This window comes from Panthera pardus, unplaced genomic scaffold (genome assembly GCF_024362965.1).
Source record: "Panthera pardus isolate Hobbes unplaced genomic scaffold, ASM2436296v1 HiC_scaffold_24, whole genome shotgun sequence".
NCBI lineage: Eukaryota > Metazoa > Chordata > Mammalia > Carnivora > Felidae > Panthera > Panthera pardus.
Genome location: NW_026526810.1, coordinates 40,755,984 through 40,778,650, shown reverse-complemented (window position 1 = coordinate 40,778,650; position 22,667 = coordinate 40,755,984). Strand labels below are relative to the sequence as shown.

Sequence of the window (22,667 nt, the reverse complement as noted above, 5' to 3'; positions counted from 1 at the left end):
TATTATTTTCAGCATATATAAAAAATATTGGTACTTTGTATGCATTTTGTAGAGAGTCCTTGAGTGTGACTGAAAACAGCAATGTTTTCAAGTTTTTGGTAAGGTTTTCCCTTAGTAGATTTACTCGTATAGGAATATTTTATTTCGTATTTTAGTATTCTAATGGCTACCGTTTTTCTTTTTCACTTCTCCCAAGCAGGAGGTCAATATTGATTCACAAAAAGGGGAACATAATGTGGTGTAGGATGGTTTCCATTTCTCTATGAAGCAGGTTACAAAGTCACCAGGAGGAAAGAGAAGGGCAAAGATTTATCTCATATTCTTACGAGAGGAGGCTGAAATGAGGCAGCTAGAATTGTGGACTTTCTAGCTAATGAGAATCTCTGCCTTTTCCATGTGAACAGTGAGATAAATCAAGCTTGCTCTTACTGTAGCTACCACCCACAAAGCTGTGAAGAAGGCTGGTGATAGCAGATGGTATCCATACACAGTTTGATTTGTTTAGAAACCTACATAAAGAGCAGCATGTGTTTTGTTGTATTTTGTTTTGTTTTGCCCTTAATTACTCAGAGCCAGGGAGATCAGTTTTCAAATAAAACCTAGTGATGCAGCCAGGAGAAAAAAAACTTAATAAAAGAAGAAAACAGACAACTGTAGCTTTAACTGCATCATTTCAATTCCCTGATATTTATTGAGTATCTGTTGTATATAAAGCTCTGTACTAGGCACTATAGGAAATGCAAAGAAGAGTGAGTTAAGTATTACAAAATAAATTTAATTGAATAAACATGTCATTAAAGTTCTGGGAATACAGAAATTAAGACCATTTCTATCCTTAATGAGTTTATATTATAGTGGGGGAAATGAAGTAAATGGATAGTTTCAGTTCTCCACAGCAGGTACCGTGATAAATGTGCGTCACGGTGTTGTAGAAGCTGTAAAGGAAGGGTACCTAATCCAGCCTAGGAGGAGAATGAGGAAGATAATGAGGGAAGGCTTATTGGAGGAGGTAAAGCCCTCGTGTACACCCTTCACTGAGTTTTAAAGGATAAGCATGTAAAAATGAGGAGTAGGCAGGAGGAGGGATCAGGGCAGAAGCAAGAGCATGAGCAAAGGCTTAGAGGCAAGAAACATCATAGCTGTTTAGAAGAGATCCACATACTGCTGATACATCTGAAGGTAACATTTCTGGCAGGAGATGAAACTGTAGTGCCAGATGATGGTAGAATTTGGAGTTTATCCTACATGTTCATGTTTCTTCATGTGTGGCCTGTAGACTCTGTGCAGCAGCATCTCTTAGAATATTTGCAGAAATGCAAGTCTAAACCTACCCCAAGATGGGGAAAATTAATCCACAAGATCTGTTGTTTTTGCTCAGAGTTGGGATTTTCCCTATAAGGCTAACATAGAATGCTCTGTTTTTAACAAATATTTCTTCTATACTTTGTTAGGTTTACATAAACACAGTGTTTATGAGAGAGTTTGTGCCTTACATGGGTGTTTTGGGGAGGTTCCCAAAGGAAGAATTGTAGTTACAAGGAGTTGCTTATAAAATAAATACAGAGAATCTCTATACTACATAAAAAGAAGTAGAAAATTCCAAACAAATAGTAATTTGAAAGTTGAATTCATAACTACATTTTTAAGGATATATTTTCCTACTACTAATGTGGAAGTGAGAATTCCCTGAGACTTCTGTCAGTCTTCAGCCCTCCGCCCCCAGCTGTATGTGTGTGTGTGTGTGTGTGTGTGTGTGTGTGTGTGTGTGTGTAAAATTTGGGAGAAATGGAAAATGTTATATAATAATAGAGGGAACTTGTGATATATTCATAAATGTCCCATATATTTCTTTTACTGTACAGGAATTAGAAAATAAAAGAAGACTACAAAAACAGGCTGCTACTAATCAAAGTGCTACAGAAGTTCGGTTGAATAGAGCTCTAGAAGAGGCAGAAAAGTATAAATTGGAGTTAAGTAAATCAAGGCAAAATAACAAGGTATGGAAAAATTGAACAGTTTGGGTAGTGGTCACCTTTGGTAACTTCTTTTATGCAAGAGTCAAAAATAATAGTTTTTAAATTATAATTCTTGATGTCATGGCAAACAATTCTCTTCAAAGAAGAAATACTTTCATCATCAATATGTACATCTTCAATAAGTTAGGATTATATTTCTTGGGCTATTGCCATAATTGGATGATAGCACACCTCTTTAGAGGATTCAGTCATTTTCCCATCCAAAAATCTTTATTGTGTGCACATATTATGTGCCAGACATTTTTCTAATCTCTGGGGATAGATGAAAGGAAAATGTCCCTTTTCCACCTCAAGTCTGCTTCCTTCTCTGAGCCTCAATTTTTCAGTATATTAATGCAATTATGTGGTTCTCAAACTTGAGCGTGTATCAGAATTACCTGGGAGGCTTATTAAAACACATTGCTGGGCCCCAACCCTAGAGTTTCAGATTTAGTAGGTCTGGGGTGAGGCCTGTTGTAACTACTTTAAGGAAGCAGTTTTAACAAGTTCCCAGGTTGATGCTGATGCCACTGCTTCTGAGACAACATTTTGATAGTCACTATTATAGGGTTGTTGTAAGGATGACTGTTGTATCCTGGTATCTAGCCAGTGATGGTCATAGAATTAGCACTCAGTCCCTGAAATGTCTGTTGAATAAATAAAGGCTCACATATCCATGTTGTGTAAAAACTTTTTGTGTACTCTATTTTGTATATCAAAATCTTGTATAAATTTTGGCTCTTAGTTTTTGGTTCTATGTCAGCCTAAAAGTGATGCTCCATTGGAATCTCTCCCTTAGGACAATAATGAATACTTTAACAATGACTTGGGTGATGAAATTAGGAGCCACTGTCATTATAGACACAGATGATACATTTTGGACTAAATTAATAACACTTAATAAGTATTAGAACTAACAGTAACACTATGTTAGAACATAGAACTAAACTGAACTTGATGAATCCTCTAACATGTTTAACAGAGGCAAATATGTTACAGTGACTAAAGAGTTTTAAGATATCTTCTGTGAGATAGTTTATGCTGTGTGATCAGACTATGTTCATGTTCAAGAGCCATCAGTGATAGTATGATGACAGGGATTTATTAATAGAAGTTAGTAAGCAAGTTAGGAAGTCATCTTTATAACTTGCCAATAATTAGCATGCTCTTGGAGTATTATTTTCACTTTGGTGCACTCTGAAGGGATTTTGAAGAAAATGGAATAACCATGTATATGCCAGGATTTGCTAATTCTTGGTTGTAGATGTGATGTCTGTTTTAGCACACACATTAGAGAAGCAGAAGGAAAAACTAGTTTCCATGACAGCAATAATCCTAATCAGCCATTTTACAAATTCAAGTAATGAGGATTTGGTATGCGATCTCAGTTTAAAACCATCAACACTGTAAAAACAAATGTGTCCAAGATAAATTTCTGATCCCAAGTCAGCATTATGGGTGATGAGTTTAAAGATAGTTGGGATAACATTTTGTGTAACTATTTGCTATGAAGTAGGCATTTCAAGATCAGAGTTCTTAGACATAACTTATTTCAGATTTCTGAAAAAATATGTGTATGTCTTTAAGTTTTTCATTTTTTAATTACTTTGCTTTATTTCTAACTTCTGTCTTTGAAGGACTCTGGGCATATGCTGTTAGGTTTTTGCTTGTCGTCTAGTCTGTATATAAGTTTTGTGAGGAGGTATATTTTATTTTCCATTTTAATTCTTTGTACTTTGCTTCTCATTCTCATTAGACATATAAATAGGTAGGTAATTAAAATTATTCAGGTCTGTATGTTTAAGAAAGAGTAAATTTTCCATAAAATAGAACAAGATTTCCTCAGAGTCATAAGAAAGTTAAAGATTTATTTTAAAAATAATGATATATTTCTTCTCCACAGAGGTTAGGAAACAAGTAATCTGGCCTTAGAATAAGAGTAACTTTCAAAATGAAAAGTCAGTCAGCTTAAACCAGATGCTGCATGAGTGGAGGGACCCTGAATGTCTCATCCATTGTTGGGTCTCAGTGCCTGAAACATAATAATTGCCCCTGAAACACACTGCAGGAAGGAATGAGGAAAAACAACTTTGTGATGGTTTAATTGGAATTCTTAAAACAGGGCATTTGATGATTTGCTTGTAATCCATTTAAAACATGTCACCAAGTCCATGTCATTTAGGAACAAATAATATCTAATTCTTCCTTAATTCATTCAGAAATATTTATGAGGGCCTTCTAGGTACCTGCCAGATCTTTACTAGAGGCTAGAGATATAAACATGATAAAAATAAATGTGGTGCTTACAATCACACACTTCATAGTGAAGAAGCTGTGTGTTAGTTCATCAAGCAAAACTAAGGTGCAACTGTGCTTTCAGCAGGTAACCAGGTCAAGGAATGCTTTTTTTTTAATTCTTTTTTTTTAATGTTATTTATTTTGAGAGAGACAGAGCACGAGCAGGGGCAGAGAGGGAGGGAGACACAGAACTTGAAGCAGTCTCCAGGCTCTGTGCTGTCAGCACAGAGCCCGACGCGGGGCTCAAACCCACAAACCACGAGATCATGACCTGAGCTGAAGTCGGACACTTAACTGACTGAGCCAACCCTGCACCTCAAGGAATGCTTTTTTAAAAAGTAATTCTAAGCTAAGTTCTAAATAATATTAATGAGTTAGATGCTAGATTATGGACAAAAGGAATCCTATGTAAAAAATGGCACTGTGGCAGGAAGAAAGACAAGGTATGAAAGTCAGGGATGGATGTCAAGGGAGTGTTGCAAAGTGAGGCCTCCAACATTAGGTAGAGGCCAAACCATCTAGATCCTTTAGGCCATGTTAAGTATTACAGGTTTTACCCAAAGAGTAGTATAAAGTCACTGTATGGTTATTTGAAAAAGGTGAAAGGAGACTCTGCTATGATCAGATGTGTACCTGGAAAGTATTTCTGTGTGCTGTGTGGATAATTGATTGGAAGGATGGATGCTGGTTAAGAGGTGCAGTGTGAAAGATGAGGTAGCTTGGACTAAACTGATAGTGGTAGAATCAAGTTGCATTCTTTTATATGTGAATATCTAATTTTCCCAGCACCATTTATTGAAAACACTATCATTTTCCCATTATTAGTTGACTGTATATGCATGGATTAATTTCTGGGCTCTTGATTCTGTTCCAGTGGTCTATGTGTCTGCTTTTATGCCAATACCATACTATTTTAATTACTAGTCTTACAATATAGCTTGAAATCAGGAAGTGTGATGCCTCCTGCTTTGTTCTTTTCTCTCAGGATTGCTTTGGCTTTTGGAAATCGTTTGTGGTTCTATATCAATTTTATGATTGTTTTATCTACTTCTGTAATAACTGCAACTGCAATCTTGATAGAGAGGCATTGCATTGAATCTATAGGTGGTTTTGGTAGTATGGAAATTTTGCTTGGAGTTGCATTAAATCTGTAGATCAACTTGGAAAAGTGACATCTTAATACTGTGTTTTCCACATCATGAATAGAGCATATCTACTTTTTAAGCCTTCTTCATTTTCTGTAGGCAGTTTTTTGTAGTTTTTGGAATACAGGTCTTGTACATTTTTTTCACACTTGTCCCTTAGTTTTTAATCTTCCTCATGTTATTGTAAATTTTTAAAATTTCAGTTTTCAATTATTTGTTGCTAGTATAGAGAAATACAGTTTACTTTTATAGATTTAATTTGTATCTTGAAACTTGGTAAAGTCACGTATTCTATCCTTAGGATTCTACACAGGACAAAGGTAGGCAAACTTTTTCCATAAAGGGCCAGCTAATAACTATTTTAGGTTTTGTGGGCTACATATTGTCCTTGTGGCCTTCACCAAATTTCATTTTTTAAAAAAATTAATCTTGTCAAAATAAAAGAAAATCATCCTTAGTTCATGTGACAATATTTTGAATTTCAAATTCATTTTCTCTAACAGATACATAAGTATTCTATATAGAGGCCATCTGTACCTTATTGTGTGATTTGGATGTGTCTTTCAAAGCATCTTTGCATTTTTTTTCGAAGTCATTGTTTTTTTTTTATTTATTGTAGAACATTATACAGCCAGTGATAAAAAGCACAGTGAAAGTTTTATTTATTTTGTTTCTTCAATATATGAAATTTATTGTCAAATTGGTTTCCATACAACACCCAGTGCTCATCCCAAAAGGTGCCCTCCTCAATAACCATCACCCACCCTCCCCTCCCTCCCACCCCCCCATCAACCCTCAGTTTGTTCTCAGTTTTTAAGAGTCTCTTAGGCTTTTGCTCTCTCCCACTCTAACCTCTTTTTTTTTTTTCCTTCCCCTCCCCCATGGGTTTCTGTTAAGTTTCTCAGGGTCCACATAAGAGTGAAAACATATGGTATCTGTCTTTCTCTGTATGGCTTATTTCACTTAGCATCACACTCTCCAGTTCCATCCACGTTGCTACAAAGGGCCAGATTTCATTCTTTCTTATTGCCATGTAGTACTCCATTGTGTATATAAACCACAATTTCTTTATCTATTCATCAGTTGATGGACATTTAGGCTCTTTCCATAATTTGGCTATTGTTGAGAGTGCTGCTATAAACATTGGGGCACAAGTGCCCCTATGCATCAGTACTCCTGTATCCCTTGGGTAAATTCCTAGCAGTGCTATTGCTGGGTCTTAGGGTAGGTCTATTGTTAATTTTTTGAGGAACCTCCACACTGTTTTCCAGAGTGGCTGCACCAATTTGCATTCCCACCAACAGTGCAAGAGGGTTCCCGTTTCTCCACATCCTCTCCAGCATCTATAGTCTCCTGATTTGTTCATTTTGGCCACTCTGACTGGCGTGAGGTGATATCTGAGTGTGGTTTTGATTTGTATTTCCCTGATGAGGAGCGACGTTGAGCATCTTTTCATGTGCCTGTTGGCCATCTGGATGTCTTCTTTAGAGAAGTGTCTATTCATGTTTTCTGCCCATTTCTTCACTGGGTTATTTGTTTTCTGGGTGTGGAGTTTGGTGAGTTCTTTATAGATTTTGGATACTAGCCTTTTGTCCGATATGTCATTTGCAAATATCTTTTCCCATTCTGTTGGTTGTCTTTTAGTTTTGTTGGTTGTTTCCTTTGCTGTGCAGAAGCTGTTTATCTTCATAAAGTCCCAGTAGTTCATTTTTGCTTTTAATTCCCTTGCCTTTGGGGATGTGTCGAGTAAGACATTGCTACGGCTGAGGTCAGAGAGGTCTTTTCCTGCTTTCTCCTCGAGGGTTTTGATGGTTTCCTGTCTCACATTCAGGTCCTTTGTCCATTTTGAGTTTATTTTTGTGAATGGTGTGAGAAAGTGGTCTAGTTTCAATCTTCTGCATGTTGCTGTCCGGTTCTCCCAGCACGATTCGTTAAAGAGACTGTCTTTTTTCCATTGGATGTTCTTTCCTGCTTTGTCAAAGATTAGTTGGCCATACGTTTGTGGGTCTAGTTCTGGGGTTTCTATTCTATTCCATTAGTCTATGTGTCTGTTTTTGTGCCAATACCATGCTGTCTTGATGATTACAGCTTTGTAGTAGAGGCTAAAGTCTGGAATTGTGATGCCTCCTGCTTTGGTCTTCTTCTTCAAAATTACTTTGGCTATTCGGGGCCTTTTGTGGTTCCATATGAATTTTAGGATTGCTTGTTCTAGTTTCGAGAAGAATGCTAGAGCAATTTTGATTGGGATTGCATTGAATGTGTAGATAGCTTTGGGTAGTATTGACATTTTGACAATATTTAGTCTTCCAATCCATGAGCAGGGAATGTTCTTCCATTTCTTTATATCTTCTTCAATTTCCTTCATAAGCTTTCTATAGTTTTCAGCATACAGATCTTTTACATCTTTGGTTAGATTTATCCCTAGGTATTTTATGCTTCTTGGTGCAATTGTGAATGGGATCAGTTTCTTTATTTGTCTTTCTGTTGCTTCATTATTAGTGTATAAGAATGCAACTGATTTCTGTACATTGATTTTGTATCCTGCAACTTTGCTGAATTCATGTATCAGTTCTAGCAGACTTTTGGTGGAGTCTATCGGATTTTCCATGTATAGTATCATGTCATCTGCAAAGAAAGCTTGACTTCATCTTTGCCAGTTTTGATGCCTTTGATTTCCTTTTGTTGTCTGATTGCTGATGCTAGAACTTCCAACACTATGTTAAACAACAGCGGTGAGAGTGGACATCCCTGTCATGTTCCTGATCTCAGGGAGAAAGCTCTCAGTTTTTCCCCATTGAGGATGATGTTAGCTGTGGGCTTTTCATAAATGGCTTTTATGATGTTAAGTATGTTCCTTCTATCCCGACTTTCTCAAGGGTTTTTATTAAGAAAGGGTGCTGGATTTTGTCAAATGTCTTTCCTGCATCAATTGACAGGATCATATGGTTCTTATCTTTTCTTTCCTTAATGTGATGTATCATGTTGATTGATTTGTGAATGTTGAACCAGCCCTGCACCCCAGGAATGAATCCCACTTGATCATGGTGAATAATTCTTTTTATATGCTGTTGAATTCGATTTGCTAGTATCTTATTGAGAATTTTTGCATCCATATTCATCAGGGATATTGGCCTGTAGTTCTCTTTTTTTACTGGGTTTCTGTCTGGTTTAGGAATCAAAGTAATACTGGCTTCGTAGAATGAGTGTGGAAGTTTTCCTTCCCTTTCTATTTTTTGGAATAGCTTGAGAAGGATCGGTATTATCTCTGCTTTAAACGTCTGGTAGAACTCCCCAGGGAAGCCATCTGGTCCTGGACTCTTATTTGTTGGGAGATTTTTGATGACTGATTGAATTTCTTGGCTGGTTATGGGTCTGTTCAAGCTTTCTATTTCCTCCTGATTGAGTTTTGGAAGCGTGTGGATGTTTAGGAATTTGTCCATTTCTTCCAGGTTGTCCAGTTTGTTGGCATATAATTTTTCATAGTATTCCCTGATAATTGCTTGTATCTCTGAGGGATTGGTTGTAATAATTCCATTTTCATTCATGATTTTATCTATTTGGGTCATCTCCCTTTTCTTTTTGAGAAGCCTGGCTAGAGGTTTGTCAATTTTGTTTATTTTTTCAAAAAACCAACTCTTGGTTTCGTTGATCTGCTCTACAGTTTTTTTAGATTCTATATTGTTTATTTCTGCTCTGATCTTTATTATTTCTCTTCTTCTGCTGGGTTTAGCCTGTCTTTGCTGTTCTGCTTCTATTTCCTTTAGGTGTGCTGTTAGATTTTGTATTTGGGTTTTTTCTTGTTTCTTGAGATAGGCCTGGATTGCAATGTATTTTCCTCTCAGGACTGCCTTCGCTGCATCCCAAAGCTTTTGGATTGTTGTATTTTCATTTTCGTTTGTTTTCATATATTTTTTAATTTCTTCTCTAATTGCCTGGTTGACCCACTCATTCTTTAGTAGGGTGTTCTTTAACCTCCATGCTTTTGGAGGTTTTCCAGACTTTTTCCTGTGGTTGAGTTCAAGCTTCATAGCGTTGTGGTCTGAAAGTATGCATGGTATGATTTCAATTCTTGTATACTTATGAAGGGCTGTTTTGTGACCCAGTATGTGATCTATCTTGGAGAAGGTTCCATGTGCACTCGAGAAGAAAGTATATTCTGTTGCTTTGGGATGCAGAGTTCTAAATATATCTGTCAAGTCCATCTGATCCAATGTATCATTCAGGGCCCTTGTTTCTTTATTGACTGTGTGTCTAGATGATCTATCCATTTCTGTAAGTGGAGTGTTAAAGTCCCCTGCAATGACCACATTCTTATCAATAAGGTTGCTTATGTTTATGAGTAATTGTTTTATGTATTTGGGGGCTCCCGTATTTGGCACATAGACATTTATAATTGTTAGCTCTTCCTGATGGATAGACCCTGTAATTATTATATAATGCCCTTCTTCATCTCTTGTTACAGCCTTTAATTTAAAGTCTAGTTTGTCTGATATAAGTATGGCTACTCCAGCTTTCTTTTGACTTCCAGTAGCATGATAAATAGTTCTCCATCCCCTCACTCTCAATCTGAAGGTGTCCTCAGGTCTAAAATGAGTCTCTTGTAGACAGCAAATAGATGGGTCTTGTTTTTTTTATCCATTCTGATATCCTATGTCTTTTGGTTGGTGCATTTAGTCCATTTACATTCAGTGTTATTATAGAAAGATATTGGTTTAGAGTCATTGTGATGTCTGTATGTTTAATCCTTGTAGCGATGTCTCTGGTACTTTGTCTCACAGGAGCCCCCTTAGGATCTCTTGTAGGACTGGTTTAGTGGTGACGAATTCCTTCAGTTTTTGTTTGTTTGGGAAGACATTTATCTCTCCTTCTATTCTAAATGACAGACTTGCTGGATAAAGGATTCTCAGCTACATATTTTTCCTGTTCATCACATTGAAGATCTCCTGCCATTCCTTTCTGGCCTGCCAAGTTTCAGAAGAGAGATGAGTCACGAGTCTTATAGGTCTCCCTTTATATATTAGGGCACGTTTATCCCTCGCTGCTTTCAGAATTTTCTCTTTATCCTTGTATTTTGCCAGTTTCACTATGATATGTCGTGCAGAAGATCGATTCAAGTTACGTCTGAAGGGAGTTCTCTGTGCCTCTTGGATTTCAATGCCTTTTTCCTTCCCCACTTCAGGGAAGTTCTCAGCTATTATTTCTTCAAGTACCCCTTCAGCACCTTTCCCTCTCTCTTCCTCCTCTGGGATACCAATTATGCGTATATTATTTCTCTTTAGTGCATCACTTATTTCTCTAATTTTCCCCTCATACTCCTGGATTTTTTTATCTCTCTTTGTCTCAGCTTCTTCTTTTTCCATAATTTTATCTTTTAGTTCACCTATTCTCTCCTCTGCCTCTTCAATCCAAGCCATGGTCGTTTCCATTTTATTTTGCAGCTCGTTTATAGCGTTTTTTAGTTCCTCCTGACTCTTCCTTAGTCCCTTGATCTCTACAGCAGTAGATTCTCTGCTGTCCTCTATACTGTTTTCAAGCCCAGCGATTAATTTTATGACTATTATTCTAAATTCACTTTCTGTTATATTGTTCAAATCCTTTTTGATCAGTTCGTTAGCTGTTGTTATTTCCTGGAGATTCTTTTGAGGGGAATTCTTCCCTTTGGTTATTTTGGATAGTCCCTGGAGTGGTGCGGACCTGCAGGGCACTTCCCCTATGCTGTCTTGAATAACTGGAGTTGGTGGGTGGGGCCGCAGTCAGACCTGATGTCTGCCCCCTGCCCACCACTGGGGCCACAGTCAGACTGGTGTGTGCCTTCTCTTCCCCTCTCCTAGGGGCAGGATTCACTGTGGGGTGGCGTGGCCCGTCTGGGCTACTTGCACACTGCCAGGCTTGTGGTGCTGGGGATCTGGCGTATTAGCTGGGGTGGATAGGCAAGGTGCACGGGGGCGGGAGGGGCAGGCTTAGCTCAATTCTCCTTCGTGATCCGCTTTAGGAGGGGCCCTGTGGCAGTGGGAGGGAGTCAGACCCACCGCCAGAGGGGTGGCTCCACAGAAGCACAGCATTGGGTGTTTGTGCAGTGCAAGCAAGTTCGCTGGCAGGAACTGGTTCCCTTTGGGATTTTGGCTGGGGGATGGGCAAGGGAGATGGCGCTGGCGAGCGCCTTTGTTCCCCGCCAAACTGAGCTCTGTCATCAGGGGCTCAGCAACTCTCCCTCCCGTTGTCCTCCAGCCTTCCCGCTTTCTGAGCAGAGCTGTTAACTTATAACCTCCCAGATGTTAAGTCCCACTTGCTGTCGGAACATACTCCCTCTGGCCCCTCCGCTTTTGCAAGCCAGACTCGGGGCTCTGCTTGGCTGGCAGGCTGCCCCTCTGCCCCGGCTCCCTCCGGCCAGTCTGTGTAGCATGCACCGCCTTGCCGCCCTTCCTACTCTCTTCCGTGGGCCTCTCGTCTGCACTTGGCTCCGGAGACTCCGTTCTGCTAATCCTCTGGCGGTTTTCTGGGTTATTTAGGCAGGTGTAGGTGGAATATAAGTGGTCAGCAGGACGTGGTGAGCCCAGCATCCTCCTACGTCACCATCATCCCTGAAATCCAGAATCTTTACATTTTACCTATGTTGTCAAATTTATCGGCATATAATTTTTTTTGTTATTCCTTTATTGTCCTTTGAATAACTAGAGAATTTATATTGATGTTCTTCCCACATTCTCATAGATTTCTTTTTCTCCTTATTCTTGATATTGGTAATTTGTATCATCTTGATCAGCCTTACTAGAACCTTACTAAATCGGTTTTTATTTATTTTTCCTCAGTTTTCTCTTTTATTGATTTCTATTTGTTATTTCCTTCTCTCTCTTTAATTGGGTTCAATTTGTTCTTTTTCTAGTTACTTAAAATGGGAACAGAATCTGTTGATTTGAACCCTTTCTTTTCTAATATAAGCATTTAACATTGTAAATTTTCTTCTATGCATTCTTTTAGCTACAAATTTTGATTTGTCATTTTTTCATTTTCATTCTATTCACATACTGTCTAATTTTCCTTTTGATTTCTTTTTTTACTTATGAGTTATTTAGAAGCTTGTTGTTTCATTTACAAATATTTGGTAATTTTTCCAGATACTTTTTTTACTGATTTCTAATTTAATTCATGGTGGACATATAATGAATTTGTGTTTTTGTTTTTTTAAGTTTTTTATTTTAATTCAGTTATAGTTAACCTACAAGGTTATATTAAAGGTAAACAATATACTGATTGAACAATTTTAAACATTTTCTGTACTCACATATCTGATAAACGTATTCTTAATCCCCATCACCTATTTCACCCATTGCCCTACTCACCTCTCTGTTAACCATCAGTTCTCTATAGTTCACTTAGTTTCTCTCTCTCTTTCATTCTCTCTTTCTCTCTTATGCTCATTTATTTTGTTTTTTAAATTCCACATATGAGTGAAAGCATAAGGTATTTGTCTTTCTCTGACTTATTTCACTTAGCATTATATTCTCTAGCTCCATCCATGGTGTTGCAAATGGCAAGATTTCATTCTTTTTGTGGCTTAATAATACTCCATTGTGTATATGCACTGCTTCTTTATCCTTTCATCTGTTGATGGACACTTGAGCTGCTTACCTATTTGGTTATTTTAAATAACCAGAGGGATGCATATATATCTTTTTGAATTATTCTTTTCATGTTCTTTGGGTAAATATTTAGTAGTGGAGCTACTGGATCATATGGTATTTCTATCTTGAAATTGTTGAGGAACCTCCATACTGTTTTCCAGAGAGGCTGCACCTGCTTGCATTCCCACCAACAGTGCATTGAGGGTTCCTTTTTCTCCACATCCTCACCAACACTTGTTGTTTCTTGTGTTTTTGATTTTAGCCATTCTGGCATGTATGAGGTGATACCTCTTGTGGTTTGATTTGCATTTTCCTGATGATGAGTGATTTTGAGCATCTTTTCATGTCTTTTGGTCATCTGTATGTCTTTGAAGAAATGTCTATTCATGTCTTTGGCCCATTTTTGGATTATTTGGTTTTGGGTGTTGAGTTGTAGAAGTTCTTTATATATTTTGGATATTAACCCTTTATAGGATAGGCCATTTGCAAATACTTTCTCCCATTCAGTAGGTTGCATTTTGGTTTTGTTCATTGTTTACTTCACTGTGCAGAAGGTTTTTATTTTGATGTGATCCTAATAGTTATTTTTTAAGCTTTATTTCCCTTTCCTCAGGAGACATCTCTAGAAAAAATATTGCTATAGCTGATGTCACAGGAATTACTGCTGCTCTTCTAGGTTTTTTTCATCGTTTCAGGTCTCATGTTTAATCCATTTTGAATTTATTTTTATGTATGGTGTAAGAAAGTGGTCCAGTTTCATTCTTTCACATGTAGCTGTCCAGTTTTTCCAACTCCATTTGTTAAAGACACTTTTTCCCATTGCATATTCTTTCCTCCTTAGTTGAGGATTAATTGACCATATAATTGTGGGTTTATTGGGGGCTCTATACTCTGTTCTATTAATCTGTTTTGTGCCAGTACCATACTGTTTTGATTACTTGAGCTTTGTAATATGACTTGAAGACTGGAATTGTAATACTTCCCTCTAGTTTTGTTTCTCTTTTTCAGGATTGTTTTGGCTACTTGGGGTCTTTTATGGTTCCATACAAATTTTAGGATTGTTTATTCTAGTTCTGTGAAAAGTGCTGTTGGTATTTTGATAGGGATTGAATTTAATCTGTAGATTGCTTGGTAGTAAGGACATTTTAACAGTATTCGTTCTCCCATTTCATGACCATGTTTATTATATCTTTCCATTTCTTTGTGTCATGTCCAATTTTTTCATCAGTGTTTCATAGTTTTCAGAGTACAAGTCTTTTACCTCTTTGGTTAGGTTTATTCCTAGGTATTTTATTATTTTTGGTGCAACTGTAATGGGATTCCTTGCTTAATTTCTCTTTCTGCTGCTTCATTATTAGTGTATAAAAATGCAAGAGATTTCTATACGTTGGTTTTGTATCCCTCAACTTAACTCATTTATCAGTGCTAGTAATTTTCTGGCGAACTTTTTAGGGTTTCCTATATAGAGTATCATGTCATCTGCACATAGTGAAAGTTTTACTTCTTCCTTACCAATTTGGATGCCTTTTATTTCTTTTTGTTGTCTGATTGCTGTGGCTAGGACTTCTAGTTCTATGGTGAATAAAAGTGATGAGAGTGGACATCCTTGTGTTACTCCTGACCTTAGGGGAAAAGCTCTCAGTTTTTCACCACTGAGTAGGATATATGCTGTGGGATTTCAATATAAGGTCTTTATTATGTTTAGTTATGTTCCCTCTAAACCTAATTCGTTGAGTTTTGTGTTTTTATCATGAAGCATGTTGTACTTTGTCAAAAGCTTTTTGGAAATGATCATATGGTTTGTATCCTGTTAGTGATGTGCTCTATCATGTTGAGAGATTTATGAATATTAAACGACCCTTGAATCCCAGGAATAAATCCCACTTGATCATGATGAATGATTTTTTTAAATGTACTACTGGATTCAGTTTACTAACATTGTGATGAGGAGTTTTGCATCTGTGTTCATCAGAGATATTGGCCTGTAGTTCTTTGTGGGTATATGTGTGTGTGTCTGTGGTGGTTTTATCTAGTGTTGGTATCAGAGTAATACTAATCCCATAGAATGAATTTGGAAGTTTTTCTTCCTATTATGTTTATTGGGATAGTTTGAGGAGACTAGATATTAACTCTTCTTTAAATGTTTGATAGAATTTGGGGCACCTCGGTGGCTCAGTCAGTTAAGCATCTGGCTCTCAATTTCAGCTTAGGTCATGATCTCATGATTTGTGGGATCAAGCCCTGCATTAGGCTTCATGCTGACCATGGAGCCTTCTTGGGATTCTCTTTATCTCAACATAAATTAATAAAGATTAAAAAATAAAATATGTTCAATAGAATTTGCCTGAGAAGCTGTCTGGTTCTGGACTTTTGTTTGTTGGAAGTTTTTTGACTAGTTCAATTTCATTGCTGGTAATCATTCTGTTCAAATTTTCTATTTCTTTCAGTTTTGGTAGGTTATTTGTTTCTAGGAATTTATCCATTTCTTCTAGGTTGTCCAATTTGTTGGCATATAGTTTCTCATAATACTCTCTTAAAATTCTTTATATGGTGTTGGTTGTCATTTTTCCTTTCATTTATGATTTTGTTTGAGTCCTCTTTTTTTTTTTTTTTTTTTTTTTTTTTTTTTTTTTTTTTTGATGGGTCTCCCTGGAGGTTTATCAATCTTGTCGATCTTTTCAAAGAACCAGCTCCTGGTGTCATTGATCTGTTCTATAATTTTTATAGTCTCTATATCATTTATTTCTGCTGTAACATTTATTATTTTCTTCTTTTGGTTTTGGGTTTTGTTTGGTCTTTTTTTTTTCTCGCTCCTTTAGGTGTAAGGTTAGATTGTTTATTTAAGACTTTTTATGTTTGTTGAGATAGGCCTGTATTTATGTAAACTTCCTTTTTTTTTTTAACATTTTTTTTTAACGTTTATTTATTTTTGAGACAGAGAGAGACAGAGCATGAATGGGGGAGGGTCAGAGAGAGAGGGAGACACAGAATCCGAAACAGGCTCCAGGCTCTGAGCTGTCAGCACAGAGCCCAATGCGGGGCTTGAACTCACAGACCGTGAGATCATGACCTGAACCGAAGTCGGACACTTAACCGACTGAGCCACCCAGGCGCCCCTAAACTTCCCTTTTAGAAACACTTCTGCTATATCCCAAAGAGTTTGTACTGTTGTGTTTTCATTTTCATTTGTTTACATGTAATTTTTTATTTCTTCTTTGATACCTTGGTTGACACATTCATTTTTTAGTAGCCTATTATTTAACCTCTAGATATTTGTGTTCTTTCCAGATTTTCTCTTGTGATTGATTTCTAGTTTCATAGCACTGTGGTCAGAAAAGATGTATGGTGTGACTTTGATCTTTTAAATTCTGTTGAGACTTGTTTTGTGCCCTAATATGTGGTCTGTTCTGGAGAATGTTCCATGTGTGCTTGAAAAGAAAGTGTATTCTGCTATTTTAGGATGTTTTGAATGTATCTGTTAAGTCCATTTAGTCTCCTGTGTCATTCAAAGCCACTATTTCTTTGTTGATTTTTTGTTTAGATGACCTGTCCATTGATGTAAGTGGGATGTTAAAGTCCCCTACTATTATTGTGTTACTATTGATTAGTTCCCTTATGTTTGTCTTTAACTGTTTTATGGATCTGGGTTCTTCCATGCTAGGTGTACAAATATTTTCAATTATTGTATCTTCTTCTTGGATTGTCCCCTTTATTATATATAGTGTTCTTTGCTTTATGTTACAGTGTTTTAAGTCTATTTTGTCTAAGTACTGCTATCCCAGCTTTCTTTTGACATCCATTTACAAAATAAATATTTCTCTATCCCCTCACTTTCAATCTGCAGGTATTTTTAGGTCTAAAATGAGTCTCTTATAGGCAGCATATAGATGGATTTTGTTGTTACCCACTTTGTCATCCTGTGTTTCCATTGGAGTATTTAGTCCATTTACATTCAAAGTAATTATTGATAGGTATGTATTTATTGTCCTTTTGTTACTTGTTTTGTAGGATTTTTTTGTAGTTTTTCTCTGACTTTTGTCTTGCTCTCTTTCATGGTTTGCTGATTTTCTTTAGTGATATACTTGGATTCCTTTCTCTTTATTCTTTGCATATTTTTTACTGTTTTCTGATTTATGGTTATCATTAGGTGTATATATAACATCTTCTACCTTTATCATAGTCTTATGAAGCTGATGGTTGCTTAAGAAAGAGAGGGAGAGAGAGAGAATCCCAAGCAGGCTCTGCAATGTCAGCACAGAGCCTGACCTAGGGCTCGAACCCTTGAACCATGAGATCATGACCTGAGCCGAAATCAAGTTGGCTGCTTAACTGACTGCTATGAACATGAGTGTACAATTACTCTTTTTAAGACCCTGGTTTCAGTTTTCTTGGGTATATATCCAGATGTGGAATTGCTGGATCATATGGCAAATACTTATTAATTTTTCAGGAAACAACCATACTGCTTTTCCACAGGAGGGGTCTCATTTTACATCCTCACCAATGGTGCATGAGGGTTCTAGTTTCTCTGTATTTTCACCAGCAGTTATTTTTTGTGGTTTTTGTTTTATTTTTTTTTATAGTAGTCATCCTAATATTTATTAGGGGGTTATTTCTCATTGTGGCTTTGATTTACATTTCCCTAATGATCAGTAATACCACCTTTTTTGTGCTTGCTAGACATATGTATATCTTTTTTTGGAGAAAGGTCTACAAAATAGGCAAGGACTTGAATTGGTTGACTGTGCTCTGTTACTGATTTGTAGGAATTCTTTACATATTCTGGATATTAATTCCTTGTCAGATATATGATTTGCAGAGATTTGCCATTCACTCTGTTGATTTTGTCCTTTAATGTAGTATTTTTTAAAATTTTTTTGTGGTTGCTTGTACTTTTGGCATCCTAAGAAATCACAACTGAATCCAATATCATGTACCATGTCCCCTGTGTTTTCTTCTAATACTTTAATAATTTTAGGGTTTACATTTAGGTCTTTAACCAAACTTGAGTTAATTTTTGTAGATAGTATGATATAGAGGTACAAGCTCATTATTTTGCTTGGAGATACCAAGTTTCCAAGTACAGTGTGTTAAAGAGGATGTCCGTTCCCAGGGAATGGTCTTGGCACTCTTGTCAATATAATTATTTGTCCTTATGTGTTTATTTCTGGGCATTCTGTTCCATTGGTCTATGTCTTTTATGAAGGTATCACATTGCTTTGATCACTGTAGCTTTGTAATAAGTTTTGAAATCCAGAAGTATGAGACCTCCAACGTTGTTATTCATTTCAGGATTGTTTGACCATTTATATCCTTTTGAGATTCCATATCAATATTAGGATGGATATTTCCATTTCTGTAAAAAAACACAGTTGGGATTTTGATAGAGATGACATTGAATCTGTAAATATCTTTTGGGTAGTATTGGCATCATAAAAATAAGTCTTTCCAATCCACAAACACAGAATATCTGTCCATTTATTTGGATTTAAATACTTTCAGCAGTTTTCAAGTTTTCAGTGTAAAAGTCTTTCATGTTGGTTATGTTTATTCCTAAGTATTGTATTCTTTTGAATACAATGGTTATTGTATGGTTACAATACAATGGTTATTGTACAATGGTTATTTCTTTTTAGGAATATTCATTGTTAGTACATAAAACATAACTGATTTCATGTAGAATCTTTAGGGTTTTCCACATACATGTGTTATCTGTGAACAGGAATAATGTTTCTTCTTCTTCTTTTTTTTAATTTGGATGCCTTTTATTATTTTTCTTCCCTGGATGCTCTGACCAAGACTTCCAGTACTATGTTGGATAAAGTGGCAAAAGCAGGTATCCTTGTCTTGTTCTTGATAATAGAGTAAAAGCTTCTGGTCTTTTACCACTGAGTATATTAGCTGTGGGCTTTTCATGTGGGGCTTTTATTATGTTGAAGTAGGATCATTGTTCCTTGTCTGTTTCATGTTTTTTAACATGAAAGTGTGTTTAATCTTCTCAAATCCTTTTTTGACATCATTCAAGAGGATTGTGTGTTTCTTTCATTGTGTTAATGTGAAGTGTTACATTGATTGATTTTCATTATGTTGAACCATCCTTGCTTCCAGGAGTATATCCCCCTTGGTCATTCTGTACAGTCCTTTTCATGTACTGTGGAATTGTGTGCTATTATTTTGTTGAGGATTTTCATGTAAGCATTTGTGAGGGATATAGGTCTGTAGTTTTTTTGTTGTATTTTTGTCTGGCTTTGGTATTAGGCTGATGCTGTCTTCATAGAATGAGTTTGGAAGTGTTTTTGTTCTGTTCAGTTTGGGTAAAGAATTTGAAGATGGTTCATGTTCATTTTTTTTTTTTTTTTTAATATTTGGTAGAATTCACCAGTGAAGCCATCTAGTTCAGGGATTTCCTTGTTAAAAGGTTTTTGAATAGGGATTACCTTATTAAAAGGTTTTTGAATACTCCTTCAATCTCCTAACTAGGTACAGATTTATTTGGATTTCCTGAACTGATTTCAGGAAAAAACTGAATTTATCATTCAGTTTTAGTAGATTGGGAATGTCTAGGAATTTGTTTCATCTAGGTTATCCAATTTATTGGTGTACCACTGTTCATAGTATTCTCTTACCTTTTGTATTTCTGGGATATCAGTTGTAATGTCTACTCTCCCATTAATTTAAAATCTTCCAAAAATAATAAATAAATAAATAATAACATCTCCCAAAATGGGGGCACCTGGGTGGCTCAGTTGGTTAAACGTCTTCACCTAGGTCATAATCTCACGGTTTGTGAGTTTGAGCTCACGTTGGGCTCTGTGCTGACAGCTCAGAACCTGAAGCTTGCTTCTGATACTGTGTTTCCCTTGCTTTCTGCCCCTCCCCCACTTGCACTCTCTTGTAAACATTAAAAAAAATTAAAAAATAGGGGCGCCTGGGTGGCGCAGTCGGTTAAGCGTCCGACTTCAGCCAGGTCACGATCTCGCGGTCCGTGAGTTCGAGCCCCGCGACGATCTCGCGGTCCATGAGTTCGAGCCCCGCGTCAGGCTCTGGGCTGATGGCTCGGAGCCTGGAGCCTGTTTCCGATTCTGTGTCTCCCTCTCTCTCTGACCCTCCCCCGTTCATGCTCTGTCTCTCTCTGTCCCAAAAATAAATAAAAAACGTTGAAAAAAAAATTAAAAAAAAAAAAAAAAAAAAAATTAAAAAATAAAATCTTCCAAAATGGCTTTGTTTCTGTAAAATCAGTTGCAATATCCCCTTTTTCATTTTTGTTGTTATTTTTTTGAGAGTGAGCAAACATGAGCAGGGAAGGGGCAGAGGGAGAGAGAGAAGTTTAAGTAGACTCCATGCCCAGTGCAGGGCCCAATGTGGGACTTGATCTCACAAGCATGAGATCATGACCTGAGCCGAAATCATGAGTCAGACACTTAACAGACTGAGCCACCCAGGTGACCCCTGCTTTCATTTCTGATGTTAGTTGAGTCATCGTGGGTTTTTTTTTTTTTTAGTCTAGGTAAAGGTTTGTCAATTTTATTGATCTTAACAAAGAATGAACTCGGTTTCATAGATTTTTCTCTACTGTTTTTTTATTCTCTATTTCATTTATCTCTGCTCTAAGCTTTATTTTCTGTTTTCAACTAGCTTTGGGTTTAGTTCTCTAGTTATAGTGAGATTGTTGATTTGAGATATCTTCTTTTTTAATGTAAGCATTTATAGCTATACATTTCATTTTCCCCTTAGCACTGCTCTCACTGCATCCTATAACTTTTGTTATATTGGGTTTTCATCGTCATTTATCTGAAGATATTTTTCTAATTTCTCTTGTGATTTCTTCTTTGACCCATTGGTTGTTTAAAAGTATGTTAATTCCCATGTATTTATGGATTTTCCATTTTCCTTCTGCTATTGATTTCTAGTTTCATTTCACTGTGAACAGGAAAGACACTTTGGTTTCAATCTTTTAAAATTTCCTAAGACTTGTTTGTGGCCTAAAATGGTCTATTTTGGAGAATGTTCCATGTGCACTTAAGAAAAATATATATTCTGCTTTTCTTGGGTGTAATGTTCTAATATGTCTTTTGGGTCCAGTTGGTCTTTAGGGTTGTTCAAGTACTGTTCTTAGTGCTCTTCTTTCTGGTTCTATCCATTATTTTAAGTGGGGTATTGAAGTCTACTGTAACTGTAGAGTGGTTCTTTTTCTCCCACCAATTCTGTCCATGTTTGCTTCATATATTTAGGAACTCATGTTGGGTGCATATATAATTGTTATAGCTCCTTGGTGAATTAAGCCTTTTATTATTATATAATGGCCTTTTTTTGGTCTCTCGTACCTGTTTTGACTGAAAGTCTATTTTGTCTGGTATTATTGTAGCTACCTCCATCCTCTTGTGCTTACCATTTGCATGGATTATCTTTTTCCATCCTTTCATTTTCAATCTGTGTATGTCCTTAGATCTAAAGTGAGTCTTTTGTAGACAGTATATACTTGATCTTGTTTTTTAAATCCAATCTATGGGGACTTTAATTCACTTACATTTCAAGTTATTACTGATGGGGAAGAAATTCCTGCTACCATTTTGTATTATTTTCTATATGTCTTAAAGCTCTTTTTGTCATTTAAACGTCTTAATTTCCTAGGAGTCTCAGCCCTGCTGCTTCTCAGGGCCTTAGATGTTGTATTTTATTCCTCTGCCCATAATCTCTTGCCCTTAGGCATTCATGGTTCTGCAGACCCCCAGTAGCCCTCAGGTGTAGCAGTTCCCATCAGTGCTCTGAGTCAGGCAAGACAGTCCCTCAAGCAATCCTCAGACAAGTCAGAACATCACAAGTAAGTTCCACTCTTTTTCCCATGAATTTAGAGGCTTTTTTCCACTAGGCCAGGAGAGTGAGGGGAAAGGGTGAGCATAAAGGCCATAAAATTTCCTATCATTTTGAATGTGACTTTTTGTTGGTTAGGTGTTTGGTTGTTACTGCTGCTTAATTGGCTTCTAGAGTTCTCACGTTACATTGGGGAGTATATTGTATCTTCAGTGTTTCCCTGTGTATTTGTTGGGGGGAGAAGGGTCTGGAGCTTCCTAATCTTGGTGATATCGCTGTCAATTATCTTTTACAGAGATTTATTTTGAAAAGAAGTCTAATATTCTATTATTTCTGGTACTTTTTTATGTGTATGTAGATTCAGATTTCCTTCTGGTATCATTGTCCTTTTGCATGAAAGACTTCCTTTAATATTTCTTTAAGATCTTCCCATACTTAAATAAATTCTACTGACCTGTCTTAAAGCTCACAGATATTTTTTCTGCACTGTCGAAATTGCTGCAGAGCTCATTCAGGTAATTTTTGCCAAAATTACAAACTCTGCCTTGTCAGGCCACTGGCTGAATTCTCTTCCCAGCTCTCTAGACCACAGCTCTTGCCTTTCATGTTGTCTTTCCTAGGGGTCTCACTCTGCACGTGGGCTATCTAGGTATCTGCCAAGGATTTGAGGGAATTTTGAGGGCTCTTTTCTTTCCAGGATTTGCCACCTGGAAATTTCTACCACCCTGGCAACCCTGCTCTTTCATTCCTTAGCCCAGTAAAACTACTTTTTCCTT

The 22,667-nt window shown here is 36.8% G+C and overlaps 1 protein-coding gene across 2 annotated transcripts in view; it reads left to right on the top strand.

Annotated features, from left to right (window-relative positions):
• The window catches only part of TEX9 (testis expressed 9), a 64,307-nt gene that overhangs the window by 40,116 nt on the left and 1,524 nt on the right, over positions 1-22,667 (top strand). For both annotated transcript variants that reach the window (XM_019442021.2, XM_019442022.2), the window contains exon 10: positions 1,863-1,997. In XM_019442021.2, the coding sequence (XP_019297566.1) occupies positions 1,863-1,997 (135 nt within the window). The remainder of the gene's footprint in view (positions 1-1,862; positions 1,998-22,667) is intronic.